We start from the raw sequence: 15,000 nt of genomic DNA, 5'->3' as shown, positions 1-15,000 counted from the left end.
ACTTAGAGGCAGCAGTGTGGTGGTGGCTCTCAGAGGCAGCAGTGTGGTGGTGGCTCCCAGAGGCAGCAGTGTGGTGGTGGCTCTCAGAGGCAGCGGTGTGGTGGTGACTCCCAGAGGCAGCGGTCTCAGCTGCCTCCAGCCTAAACGCAAAATTAACTTAATTTATATCTGGAAGAGAGATTGTGTGTCTGTCCAAGATCGGAGGCCACTCATGGGGGTTGTATCATCACCCAACTTTGCAGAAGGAATGGTATGGGGTACGGGACAAACAAGGCAGCACGGGCTGGCCAGAATTGAAAAGGGAACAACGTGTCAGTCACATACTCACCCCCCCCCCCCCCCATCCCTATAACTCCCGCCAGCTACGCCTGGCTGAATATTTTAAAAATTAAAAATTCATAACTTTTTCCTTACACTAATGTGAACAATTATGCATTGACCTCGGTAAAATTGACATAATTTTTATAATCATCAAACATTGTCTGTAGTTGCCTAAAACAGATGATCCTTCTATAGCTTCAAAGGATACCTGAAGCTGCACCCTTTTTTCACAGCCAAAGAGAAATTATTTTATATTTTAATATTTCACCCAGCACGGCTCCTCCCACCGGCAGATCATCCACACACCAATGGAAAACTATTATATATTTTTGTATAGCAGAGAGATCAGCAAATAGACTGTTAGAGTCAGAATGAGAAAGAGATAAACAGAGACAGAGAATGAGAAAGCAGTAAAGAGAGACAGACAGACAGAAGTAGACAGACACAGACATGCAGAGAGAGCGGGTCCACCAGGGCAAAGAGGAACACAGAACAACAGTGACAAACAACAACAGACGGAGACAGAGACAGGGAGAAAAGGAAGTAGAAGGGGATAACGGGATATTAGCAGAGAGGGGAGGAGAGCAGAGACAGGTAGAGGAGGAGGAAGAAGAGGGGGGGGAAGGTGGAAAGAGAAGAAGAGAGAAGAGAAGGAGGAGGAGGAGGAATACGAGAAGAGAGGGGGGTACAGGAAAAGGTAGATGTGATACTGGGAGAGAGGGAGGGCGCGATTGGAGAGGAGGGAAATTGGGAGTGAGAGGCAAGAGGTGAGATGTTGAGGCGGGGAGAGCTGGGGGAGGGGGGGGTGTGAGGGAGTAAGGAAAGGGAAGAAGATGTGAAAAAGGTGGTGAGTGGAATAGGGGAAGAGGGAGAGAGACCCGGACGCAGCCGGGGACTCCTCTAGTGACTTGTTTGGGAAACAGGAACAAACTCAGAAGTTCGTTACCGGGTAAAATGCTCAACTTGCAAACAGTTAAGCGGTGACTGGAAGTCGAACCCTTGAGTGACACTCCCAGACACATCCCGTGTTCACACAGCAACTTTGACAAAGGAGAAATACTTGGGACATGATTCAGACATTCAAAATACTGAGAGGCTATGGGTGATTTAAGGGTATTGACGTGACAAGAGGACATTCATGGAAGCTAGACACACAGGCGAGGCACAAGGAAGTGAGTACTTATCTACTTATATGTACCAGTAGCAAGCAAGCAAGCAAGTGGACGGAAGTAGCAGTAGTTACCTCCTTCCATAGCTAAACAAAACCAGTTGGAAATGCGGGACTCAGGAGCTGAAGCTCGGCGCTGCCAGCTTTATTAGGTAAGATGAGTTCCTCCTGAAGACGGTGACACTAATAGCAAGACAAATGAGGCCCAACTACAGGCTGTAATTACCTTGTTGATACACGGCCATCGTCCCCTCGTCTCCCCTCTGCCTCTCACTCTCCCCCTCTCACTGTGACCTTCCACCCCCTCTCCACCGTGACATCCCCCCCCCTCCCCGGTTAACACGTGGTCCGAGACGTCTCTGGCCACCTACCATGACCTCGTGAACACTTCATAGAACAAAGACCCGCACCTTACTTGTAGCACCTTACAGTGTTCAGCAAACACTGAGGCACTACAGTGTTGGGTAAAGTTCTCCCTACAGTGTTTCTCTGAACCATTTGTCCCTGGATAAAATCCTGGGTGTGTGTGACTGGTTGACATGACTGGACGCCTGTCATGTGCTGTCGTAAAGCAGCAGATCAACGATGGCTGGGAGTGGTTGACCGCTCTCTGGCACACACAGTGATTATGTCTCCCGGACTTGGTGCCTTCTGATTATTACTCCCCAATCCTGCCCCTCACTTTCCTCATGTCCTCCACCACCTCTCACTTTCCCCTCTCTCCTCTCCTCACTTTACATATTGAGTCACTGTCAGTCCTTTTTTACTCTGTCCTTATCTCTCATTTGATCGATGTATTTAGTGATAGAATAACTTATTGTCAAGTTCATTCCCTTCAGCGTATGAAAGGTACACATGTACTGGCATCATAGGACCTAGGGGGAGACAGGACCTACGTAGCACTATATGCGTCGATGACATGAAACTATATCGGCCTTGTAGTGGGGATGTAAGTAATGGTGGTGAGACGTGTGTCGTGGAGGCCCCAGGAGGTGGTGGAGCAGAGTGCTGGGTACTCACGTGTACACTCTCCCACCATCACTCACACGTCACTTCCTCAGTGGAAATGTCACCACTCAGAAAGTTCAAGATCTGACGCACTTATTCAGTGTTTAGGATTTTGTGTTTATATAGTGAAATGACTTGTGTCTGGAGCCCTGGGAGTGTGTATGTGGGCACATGGGGGTCCGCGTGTTACTCTCAGGGGACAGGCAGCGTGTGTGTGTGAGCTACAAGAGTGACCAGCGTGTACTAATGTACGCTTGTAACCATGCCATACGTGCTTATGCCACATCCTCTCTTACACTCGATCATTAAACTCACTTTCACTCTCCCACTCTGCCATCACTTTGGCAAAAGGAATATACTTCAATGTGGAAATATTTCCGAGTGAAATGCTGGAGTGTTAGGGACGAGTGCAGGCACAAAGTGGCACAAAACCCCCAGCACGTTAAGCTCAGCTCCCTGGCACCCCGTTCACACCTGCGAGTACTCGGGCCGAGCCGGCCAGTGCTGCACACTGGGTTCAACACCACTCTCCAGTACTGACAGTAGGTGATGCGGTCCAGTAACGCCAGTAACTAGCACCAGCAGCGGCAAGAAAGTAACTACTAGTAACGACAGTAACGACAGTAAAGTAACTCCGGGCACCAATAACGTTCCAACTGCAGCATATAATTTTATTTTGATTTCCTGATAACTCAATCGTTTTTAATTTCCAGGGAAATAGCATTTCGTTTGTGAGGTAATAATCAGGCAGACACATCTAAATTAGAGGGAATATGGAGGCGGCGGGAGGTGGGAGGTGGGCACAAGGTGGTGCAGGAGAGGAACATTATCTGGGGCTGGCGATGGTGAGTTATCTTCACTATCACCACTATCAGCACAGGTACTCACCCTCTTCCACATGTAGATGTACGCCACCTCCATCAGCGTCCAGCCGTCCAGCAGGCGGTCGTCACCGTACAGGAGCTCCACCTGGGGGGAGACAAGCAGGTTACTAGCACTGTACCTACGGTGATGTTACTGTGTACCTGGGGGGGGGGAGACAAGCAGGTTACTGTAGCACTGTACCTACGGTGATGTTACTGTGTACCTGGGGGGAGAGACAAGCAGGTTACTAGCACTGTACCTACGGTGATGTTACTGTGTACCGGGGGGGAGACAAGCAGGTTACTAGCACTGTACCTACGGTGATGTTACTGTGTACCTGGGGGGGGGAGACAAGCAGGTTACTGTAGCACTGTACCTACGGTGATGTTACTGTGTACCTGGGGGGAGAGACAAGCAGGTTACTAGCACTGTACCTACGGTGATGTTACTGTGTACCGGGGGGGGAGACAAGCAGGTTACTAGCACTGTACCTACGGTGATGTTACTGTGTACCTGGGGGGGGAGACAAGCAGGTTACTGTAGCACTGTACCTACGGTGATGTTACTGTGTACCTGGGGGGAGAGACAAGCAGGTTACTAGCACTGTACCTACGGTGATGTTACTGTGTACCGGGGGGGGAGACAAGCAGGTTACTAGCACTGTACCTACGGTGATGTTACTGTGTACCTGGGGGGGGGAGACAAGCAGGTTACTGTAGCACTGTACCTACGGTGATGTTACTGTGTACCGGGGGGGGAGACAAGCAGGTTACTAGCACTGTACCTACGGTGATGTTACTGTGTACCTGGGGGGAGACAAGCAGGTTACTAGCACTGTACCTACGGTGATGTTACTGTGTACCTGGGGGGGAGACAAGCAGGTTACTAGCACTGTACCTACGGTGATGTTACTGTGTACCTGGGGGGGAGACCAGCAGGTTACTAGCACTGTACCTACGGTGATGTTACTGTGTACCTGGGGGGGCCAGCAGGTTACTAGCACTGTACCTACGGTGATGTTACTGTGTACCTGGGGGGGGGAGACAAGCAGGTTACTAGCACTGTACCTACGGTGATGTTACTGTGTACCTGGGGGGCCAGCAGGTTACTAGCACTGTACCTACGGTGATGTTACTGTGTACCTGGGGGGGGGGAGACAAGCAGGTTACTAGCACTGTACCTACGGTGATGTTACTGTGTACCGGGGGGGGAGACAAGCAGGTTACTAGCACTGTACCTACGGTGATGTTACTGTGTACCTGGGGGGACAAGCAGGTTACTGTAGCACTGTACCTACGGTGATGTTACTGTGTAGGTAACACCTCCCTCAGTAGTGAGTCATATTGTCTAATTCGTTTGCTTCAGGCTAAACAATATATATCACAGATTATTTTAAATTCATAAAATAGAGTTTACGGGCTATTCCCATGGTGGCCACACCTTCCCCCCCCCCCCCCGAGGGTGGGCCACACCTCTCCCCCGAGGGTGGGGCCACACCTCTCCCCCGAGGGTGGGGCCACACCTCTCCCCCGAGGGTGGGGCCACACCTCTCCCCCGAGGGTGTGGCCCCACCTCTCCTCCCCCGAGGGTGGGGCCCCACCTCTCCTCCCCCGAGGGTGGGGCCACACCTCTCCTCCCCCGAGGGTGGGGCCACACCTCTCCCACGAAGGTGTGGCCACACCTCTCCCCCGAGGGTGGGGCCACACCTCTCCCCCGAGGGTGTGGCCCCACCTCTTCTCCCCCGAGGGTGGGGCCACACCTCTCCTCCCCCGAGGGTGGGGCCACACCTCTCCCACGAAGGTGTGGCCACACCTTTACCCCGAGGGTGGGGCCACACCTCTCCCCCGAGGGTGGGGCCACACCTCTCCCCCGAGGGTGGGGCCACACCTCTCCCCCGAGGGTGTGGCCACACTCACAGCTCCCTGGCAAGAGGGAGCCAGCTTAGCTTAGCTGCCAACACCCACACATGGTGTCAGCAAGGCGGACAGCCCGCCTGCTTTCATACCTCTCACTGTATTTCCCACTTCTATACTTCCCTGTGCCTCTCCCTCCTCTTTACTCCCCCCCACCCCCCAACCCCAAAAAAATTGTTCACCGTAGCACCACAGTGGTTCACCGTAACATCACCAGCACCACAGTGGTTCACCGTAACATCACCAGCACCTCAGTGGTTCACCGTAACATCACCAGCACCACAGTGGTTCACCGTAACATCACCAGCACCACAGTGGTTCACTGTAACGTCACCAGCACCACAGTGGTTCACTGTAACGTCACCAGCACCACAGTGGTTCACTGTAATGTCACCAGCACCACAGTGGTTCACTGTAATGTCACCAGCACCACAGTGGTTCACCGTAACATCACCAGCACCACAGTGGTTCACTGTAACGTCACCAGCACCACAGTGGTTCACTGTAATGTCACCAGCACCACAGTGGTTCACTGTAATGTCACCAGCACCACAGTGGTTCACTGTAATGTCACCAGCACCACAGTGGTTCACCGTAACATCACCAGCACCACAGTGGTTCACTGTAACGTCACCAGCACCACAGTGGTTCACTGTAATGTCACCAGCACCACAGTGGTTCACCGTAACATCACCAGCACCAAAGTGGTTCACTGTAACGTCACCAGCACCACAGTGGTTCACTGTAATGTCACCAGCACCACAGTGGTTCACCGTAACATCACCAGCACCACAGTGGTTCACTGTAACATCACCAGCACCACAGTGGTTCACCGTAACATCACCAGCACCACAGTGGTTCACTGTAACATCACCAGCACCACAGTGGTTCACTGTAATGTCACCAGCACCACAGTGGTTCACTGTAACGTCACCAGCACCACAGTGGTTCACTGTAATGTCACCAGCACCACAGTGGTTCACTGTAATGTCACCAGCACCACAGTGGTTCACCGTAACATCACCAGCACCACAGTGGTTCACTGTAACGTCACCAGCACCACAGTGGTTCACTGTAATGTCACCAGCACCACAGTGGTTCACCGTAACATCACCAGCACCAAAGTGGTTCACTGTAACGTCACCAGCACCACAGTGGTTCACTGTAATGTCACCAGCACCACAGTGGTTCACCGTAACATCACCAGCACCACAGTGGTTCACTGTAACATCACCAGCACCACAGTGGTTCACCGTAACATCACCAGCACCACAGTGGTTCACTGTAACATCACCAGCACCACAGTGGTTCACTGTAATGTCACCAGCACCACAGTGGTTCACTGTAATGTCACCAGCACCACAGTGGTTCACTGTAACGTCACCAGCACCACAGTGGTTCACTGTAACATCACCAGCACCACAGTGGTTCACTGTAACATCACCAGCACCACAGTGGTTCACTGTAACATCACCAGCACCACAGTGGTTCACTGTAACGTCACCAGCACCACAGTGGTTCACTGTAACGTCACCAGCACCACAGTGGTTCACTGTAACATCACCAGCACCACAGTGGTTCACCGTAACATCACCAGCACCACAGTGGTTCACCGTAACATCACCAGCACCACAGTGGTTCACTGTAATGTCACCAGCACCACAGTGGTTCACTGTAACGTCACCAGCACCACAGTGGTTCACCGTAACAATCAACAGTAACTTCGTCGCTAAAGTAATTGTTAAGAGTCCGTCACTCTTGCTCCTTCCCACTACGGGAAGGAAAAAAAGATTGGTCAATCAATTTAAAGAGTAATCAATCACTCCTTTATCTAATCACTAATCACCACGCTTATAATGACTCCCCCACGGGAGAGTCTTTCACAGCTCCCTCCCCTAGACCTGCCTCATCCTGCCCTCCCCTAGACCTGCCTCATCCTGCCCTCCCCTAGACCTGCCTCATCCTGCCCTCCCCTAGACCTGCCTCATCCTGTCCTCCCCTAGACCTGCCTCATCCTGCCCTCCCCTAGACCTGCCTCATCCTGTCCTCCCCTAGACCTGCCTCATCATGCCCTCCCCTAGACCTGCCTCATCCTTCCCTCCCCTAGACCTGCCTCATCCTGCCCTCCCCTAGACCTGCCCCATCCTGCCCTCCCCCTAGACCTGCCTCATCCTGCCCTCCCCTAGACCTGCCCCATCCTGCCCTCCCCTAGACCTGCCCCATCCTGCCCTTCCCTAGACCTGCCCCATCCTGCCCTCCCCTAGACCTGCCCCATCCTGCCCTCCCCTAGACCTGCCTCATCCTGCCCTCCCCTAGACCTGCCTCATCCTGCCCTCCCCTAGACCTGCCTCATCCTGCCCTCCCCTAGACCCGCCCCATCCTGCCCTCCCCTAGACCCGCCCCATCCTGCCCTCCCCTAGACCCGCCTCATCCTGCCCTCCCCTAGACCTGCCCCATCCTGCCCTCCCCCTAGACCTGCCCCATCCTACCCTCCCCCTAGACCTGCCTCATCCTGCCCTTCCCTAGATCTGCCTCATCCTGCCCATCCCTAGACCTGCCTCATCCTGCCCTCCCCTAGACCTGCCCCATCCTGCCCTCCCCTAGACCCGCCCCATCCTGCCCTCCCCTAGACCTGCCTCATCCTGCCCTCCCCTAGACCTGCCTCATCCTGCCCTCCCCTAGACCTGCCTCATCCTGCCCTCCCCTAGACCCGCCCCATCCTGCCATCCCATAGACCCGCCCCATCCTGCCCTCCCCTAGACCTGCCTCATCCTGCCCTCCCCTAGACCTGCCCCATCCTGCCCTCCACCTAGACCTGCCTCATCCTGCCCTTCCCTAGATCTGCCTCATCCTGCCCTTTCCTAGACCTGCCCCATCCTGCCCTCCCTTAGACGTGCCTCATCCTGCCCTCCCCTAGACCTGCCCCATCCTGCCCTCCCCTAGACCTGCCTCATCCTGCCCTTCCCTAGACCTGCCTCATCCTGCCCTCCCCTAGACCTGCCTCATCCTGCCCTTCCCTAGACCTGCCCCATTCTGCCCTTTCCTAGACCTGCCCCACCCTGCCCTTCCGTAGACCTGCCTCATCCTGCGCCTTCCCTAGACCCGCCCCATCCTGCCCTTCCCTAGATCTGCCTCATCCTGCCCTCCCCTAGACCCGCCCCATCCTGCACTTCCCTAGACCTGCCCCATCCTGCCCTTTCCCTAGACCTGCCCCATCCTGCCCTCCCCTAGACCTGCCTCATCCTGCCCTTCTCTAGACCTGCCTCATCCTGCCCTTCTCTAGACCTGCCTCATCCTGCCCTTCTCTAAACCTGCCTCATCCTGCCCTTCCCTAGACCTGCCCCATCCTGCCTTCCCCTAGACCTGCCCCATCCTGTCCTTCCCTAGACCTGCCCCACCCTGCCCTTCCGTAGACCTGCCTCATCCTGCCCTTCCCTAGACCTGCCTCATCCTGCCCTTCCCTAGACCTGCCCCATCCTGCCCTTCCCTAGACCTGCCCCATCCTGCCCTCCCCTAGACCTGCCTCATCCTGCCCTTCTCTAGACCTGCCTCATCCTGCCCTTCTCTAAACCTGCCTCATCCTGCCCTTCCCTAGACCTGCCCCATCCTGTCCTTCCCTAGACCTGCCCCACCCTGCCCTTCCGTAGACCTGCCTCATCCTGCCCTTCCCTAGACCTGCCTCATCCTGCCCTTCCCTAGACCTGCCCCGTCCTGCCCTTCCCTAGACCTGCCCCATCCTGCCCTTCCCTAGACCTGCCTCATCCTGCTCTCCCCTAGAGCTGCCTCATCCTGCCCTCCCCTAGAGCTGCCTCATCCTGCCCCTTCCCTAGACCTGCCCCATCCTGCCCTTCCCTAGACCTGCCTCATCCTGCCCTCCCCTAGAGCTGCCTCATCCTGCCCCTTCCCTAGACCTGCCCCATCTTCCACCCCATCTCTGAGTCACGAGACATAGTCCCCAGGAGTGAAACAAGGATCTCATGGAGGCAGTGGGCGGCGTGGAGGGGGAGGCAGTGGGCGGCGAGGAGGGGGAGGCAGCGGGCGGCGTGGAGGGGGAGGCAGCGGGCGGCGTGGAGGGGGAGGCAGCGGGCGGCGTGGTGGGGGAGGCAGCGGGCGGCGTGGAGGGGGAGGCAGCGGGCGGCGTGGAGGGGGAGGCAGCGGGCGGCGTGGTGGGGGAGGCAGCGGGCGGCGTGGTGGGGGAGGCAGTGGGCGGCGTGGAGGGGGAGGCAGCGGGCGGCGTGGAGGGGGAGGCAGCGGGCGGCGTGGAGGGGGAGGCAGCGGGCGGCGTGGTGGGGGAGGCAGTGAGCGGCGTGGAGGGGGAGGCAGCGGGCGGCGTGGAGGGGGAGGCAGCGGGCGGCGTGGTGGGGGAGGCAGTGGGCGGCGTGGAGGGGGAGGCAGCGGGCGGCGTGGTGGGGGAGGCAGTGGGCGGCGTGGAGGGGGAAGCAGTGGGCGGCGTGGAGGGGGAGGCAGTGGGCGGCGTGGAGGGGGAGGCAGCGCTGCGTGTGAAGCAGGTCAGGTGGGCGGCCCTCACACGCTTTAGTGGCGCCTTCCTTGTCTTACTGGGAAGTAAGAAGTGCTACTTACTGTCTTACTTAACTGCTATCATATTAACCCCCACCAAGCTCCCTCTATACTATAATGCTATCATATTAACCCCCACCAAGCTCCCTCTATACTACAATGCTATCATATTAACCCCCACCAAGCTCCCTCCATACTACAATGCTATCATAGTAACCCCCACCAAGCTCCCTCCATACTACAATGCTATCATAGTAACCCCCACCAAGCTCCCTCCATACTACAATGCTATCATAGTAACCCCCACCAAGCTCCCTCCATACTACAATGCTATCATATTAACCCCCACCAAGCTCCCTCCATACTACAATGCTATCATATTAACCCCCACCAAGCTCCCTCTATACTACAATGCTATCATATTAACCCCCACCAAGCTCCCTCCATACTACAATGCTATCATATTAACCCCAACCAAGCTCCCTCTATACTACAATGCTATCACATTAACCCCCACCAAGCTCCCTCCATACTACAATGCTATCATATTAACCCCCAACAAGCTCCCTCCATACTACAATGCTATCATAGTAACCCCCACCAAGCTCCCTCCATACTACAATGCTATCATATTAACCCCCACCAAGCTCCCTCTATACTACAATGCTATCATATTAACCCCCACCAAGCTCCCTCTATACTACAATGCTATCATATTAACCCCCACCAAGCTCCCTCTATACTACAATGCTATCATATTAACCCCCACCAAGCTCCCTCCATACTACAATGCTATCATATTAACCCCCACCAAGCTCCCTCTATACTACAATGCTATCATATTAACCCCCACCAAGCTCCCTCTATACTACAATGCTATCATATTAACCCCCACCAAGCTCCCTCTATACTACAATGCTATCATATTAACCCCCACCAAGCTCCCTCTATACTACAATGCTATCATATTAACCCCCACCAAGCTCCCTCCATACTACAATGCTATCATATTAACCCCCACCAAGCTCCCTCCATACTACAATGCTATCATATTAACCCCCACCAAGCTCCCTCTATACTACAATGCTATCATAGTAACCCCCACCAAGCTCCCTCCATACTACAATGCTATCATATTCTTGCCCTACTGACTCAGCTACAAGAGCGTATTACTATACATCAAACAAATACTTCTACTGTTATTACCATAGATCATATCAGGCTATGATTACTGCAGATCATATATGCATTCTAATATATATTTGTAAATATATCTTAAAATAATACATGTTTTAGAAGCATATAATACACAAGTTGGATGCCATTGTGTTTGAGTATCACACAAGTGCTACTGGTGTGCACGTCCACGCCTCTGGCAGCATTAATGTGCTGAATGTGTTTACTCGCTCTTCCCAACTCTCTCTTAAACAACGTGAAAGTAAACGAATCTACAGAAAGCTTGTTGACCATACTATGATGGTCCTCTTGAGCCTTACTAGCATGGTCCTATTGAGCCTTACTAGCATGGTCCTGTTGAGCCTTACTAGCATGGTCCTGTTGAGCCTTACTAGCATGGTCCTATTGAGCTTTACTAGCATGGTCCTATTGGCACCTCCTATTTATATCCACCTAAACTTAAGGGACGATGTCTCTTTACTTGAAATTGAAAAAGAGAATGATTGTTCCAGGTTGGTGGCCAGACGTCGTGGGCTCGCCTCACCCAAGTTTCCAAGATGCTTATGTGTTCGAGCGCAATTCTGTATTGAGTTTCACTTACGAGACGGAGAAGGATGGGAAGCTGCCCTTTCTAGATGTAACAGTCGTGGAAAGGAGCGGAGGTTTCCACACTGCAGTCTACACTAAGGAAACAAACATAGGAATGTGCCTCAATGCCAACAGTGACTGCCCAGACAGGTACAAGAGGAGTATTGTCAACGCTTACGTCGACTGTGCTCTCAGCCACACTTACGTCGACTGTGCTCTCAGCCACAGCTCAGGATGGAAGCAAGTCGATGAAGAACTCTGTAGGGTAAGGCAGGTCCTAGTCAACAATGGCTTCTCCAATGGTTTCGTTGAAGACATCATACAAAGGAAAGTGAAATGACATGCAACCTCTTAACAGTCAACTAACACAACACCTGTACCTCGTATTAGACTATTTTACAGGAACTTCTTTTCCACATTCTTTTCTTTTCATAAAACGGAGGAAAGGGTCCTGAAAGATATTGTTAATAGGAACGTTATGCCTACAGACAAAAATCAGAAGATAAAATTAACGATTTACTATAAAACCAAAAAAACGGCCAACCTACTCATGAAAAACTCTCCAGACACAAAGCAGAACGCCTTAAAAAGAGACCAACGTCGTCTATGCCTTCAAATGCCCACTTGGGGACTGTACGCCCCAAAGAACTCAGTATATAGGCAAGACAACAAGATCTCTTTCCAGGCGATTAACAATGCATAAGCAACTTGGCTCTATTAAGGAACATATAATCTCTTCCCACAACCAGAGAAGTCTTAACAAACAACACAGAAATCATCGATAGATACAGCGATAACAGGCGGCTTGACATCTGCGAGGCACTACACATCAATAAGTCAACACCAGCAATCAACAGCCAATTAATGCAAAACTATATTCTACCCACTTCAAGACTCCGCACCAATATAGAAGCATCAAGAGGATATATGGGCCAATAGGCTTTTTGCAGTTACTTCCATTCTTCCCTCTCATTTATCCAATTAATGCCCATTGCTCCGTGTTCTGTCTTGTGTTGAAAGTTTGTTCACCTCATCCAAAACTGTTGCAACATATCACCTCACCCAAATGCGAGTATATAAGACAAACTGTTTAAAACGTTAGCATAGCAAAACTCTGTTTTCAGGTTACAGTTGTGTGTGTGTAAAACTAAAGTCATTGAAAATGTAATAAGTTATTATGAAAGGCGTTCAAGCGTCGCGTCAGACTAGAAATAAAAATGAATTTTGGAGAATTGATTTTTCAATTACCATCGACAGTAAAAAGAAACATAAGAAACATTGAGAAAATTCGTGTTTTATCTTTATTAATCCGTGTTTTATCTTTATTAAATTCGTTTTTTTTATTATTTTTAAGAATTATTAATCTTACACTTTTGGTCATATTTAACAACATATGTTTATACGTAATATTTAATAATGATTGTATATATATATAATTTTATATAAATTATAATTATAACTTAAGATCATGCAGATATTGATTCTTATTTATTATATATATATATATATATATATATATATATATATATATATATATATATATATATATATATATATATATATATATGTGTATGTGTGTGTATGTGTATATATATATATATATATATATATATATATATATATATATATGTGTGTGTGTGTGTGTGTGTTTACTAGTTGTGTTTTTGCGGGGGTTGAGCTTTGCTCTTTCGGCCCGCCTCTCAACTGTCAATCAACTGTTTACTAACTACTTTTCTTTCTTTTTTTTCCCCACACCACACACACACACCCCAGGAAGCAGCCCGTGACAGCTGACTAACTCCCAGGTACCTATTTACTGCTAGGTAACAGGGGCACTTAGGGTGAAAGAAACTTTGCCCATTTGTTTCTGCCTCGTGCGGGAATCGAACCCGCGCCACAGAATTACGAATCCTGCGCGCTATCCACCAGGCTACGAGGCCCCTCCACCAGGCTACGAGGCCCCTCGCATGTGTGTGTGTGTGTTGTACCTAGTAGCCAGAACACACTTCTCAGCCTGCTATGCAAGGCCCGATTTGCCTAATAAGCCAAGTTTTCCTGAATTTATATATTTTTCTATTTTTTTTTCTCAACAAATGATAAAACTATCCATTTCATTATGTATGAGTTAAGTTCTTTTCATTTGGGTTAAAACTAACGTAGATATATAACCGAACCTAACCAACCCTACCTAACCTAACCTATATTAACCTAACCTAAACTAATGTAACTAAGTCAGTAATTCATGTTCTTAACATAATATAATAATAATATTTTAAATAAACTAATTGGAAACAATTTATTGCAATTAAAAAAATCATTCTGCCTAGTAGGCAAATCGGGCGTTGCATAGTATGCCGAGAAGTGCGTTCTGGCAACTAGGTACATTATATATATATATATATATATATATATATATATATATATATATATATATATATATATATATATATATATATATATGTCGTACCTAGTAGCCAGAACGCACTTCTCAGCCTACTATTCAACGCCCGATTTGCCTAATAAGCCAAGTTTTCATGAATTAATGTTTTTTCGACTACCTAACCTACCTAACCTAACCTAACCTAACTTTTTCGGCTACCTAACCTAACCTAACCTATAAAGATAGGTTAGGTTAGGTTAGGCTAGGTTAGGTAGGGTTGGTTAGGTTCGGTCATATATCTACGTTAATTTTATCTCCAATAAAAAAAATTGACCTCATTCATAATGAAATGGGTAGTTTTATCATTTCATAAGAAAACAATTAGAAAAAATATATTTACTCAGGAAAACTTGGCTTATTAGGCAAATTGGGCCTTGCATAGTAGGCTGAGAAGTGCGTTCTGGCTATTAGGTACGACATATATATATATATATATATATATATATATATATATATATATATATATATATATATATATATATATATATATATATATATATATATGCTCTTCCAGACATTCTCGTTGTCGAGCCACCGGACTGCACTCTCCTGGGTGCCCCCATTGGCCCACGAGCAATCGAGGAGGTCCTGGCTGCAAAAATCACTGACCTAAAGAGAATGCAGGACAGGATTGACAAGATTGATGCCCATGATGCTCTCTTTCTCCTTACAAGATGCCTGTCTCTCCCTAAGTTGACCTACTTTCTGAGATGTTCTCCATCCTACAGCAGCCCTAAGTTAAATGTGTATGACACCCTTCTGAGGTCCATGCTGGTGAAAGTCCTGAACCTGCCATTGGACGACTCTCAGTGGGAGCAAGCAACCCTTCCTGTAAGACTCGGCGGCCTTGGTGTCCGCATAGCCTCCCAAATTGCTCTACCAGTCTTCCTTTCCTCCTCTCATGCATCGCACGACCTCGTCAGAGATATTTTACCTGCAACCCTGAGAGATTCAGCAGGAATACATCCTGCTTTCACTGAATGTTCAAATCAGTGGGATGTTCT

At 50.1% G+C, this 15,000-nt stretch overlaps 1 protein-coding gene across 1 annotated transcript in view; it reads right to left on the bottom strand.

Annotated features, from left to right (window-relative positions):
• The window catches only part of LOC123755700 (protein suppressor 2 of zeste), a gene marked incomplete at its 5' end in the record, with an annotated part of 148,810 nt that overhangs the window by 33,024 nt on the left and 100,786 nt on the right, over positions 1 to 15,000 (bottom strand). The window contains 1 exon segment of the mRNA XM_069299987.1: positions 3,386 to 3,466. Coding sequence (XP_069156088.1) covers positions 3,386 to 3,466 — 81 coding nt within the window.

This window comes from Procambarus clarkii, chromosome 43 (assembly GCF_040958095.1).
Source record: "Procambarus clarkii isolate CNS0578487 chromosome 43, FALCON_Pclarkii_2.0, whole genome shotgun sequence".
NCBI lineage: Eukaryota > Metazoa > Arthropoda > Malacostraca > Decapoda > Cambaridae > Procambarus > Procambarus clarkii.
This window is presented reverse-complemented; position numbering and strand designations above follow the sequence as displayed.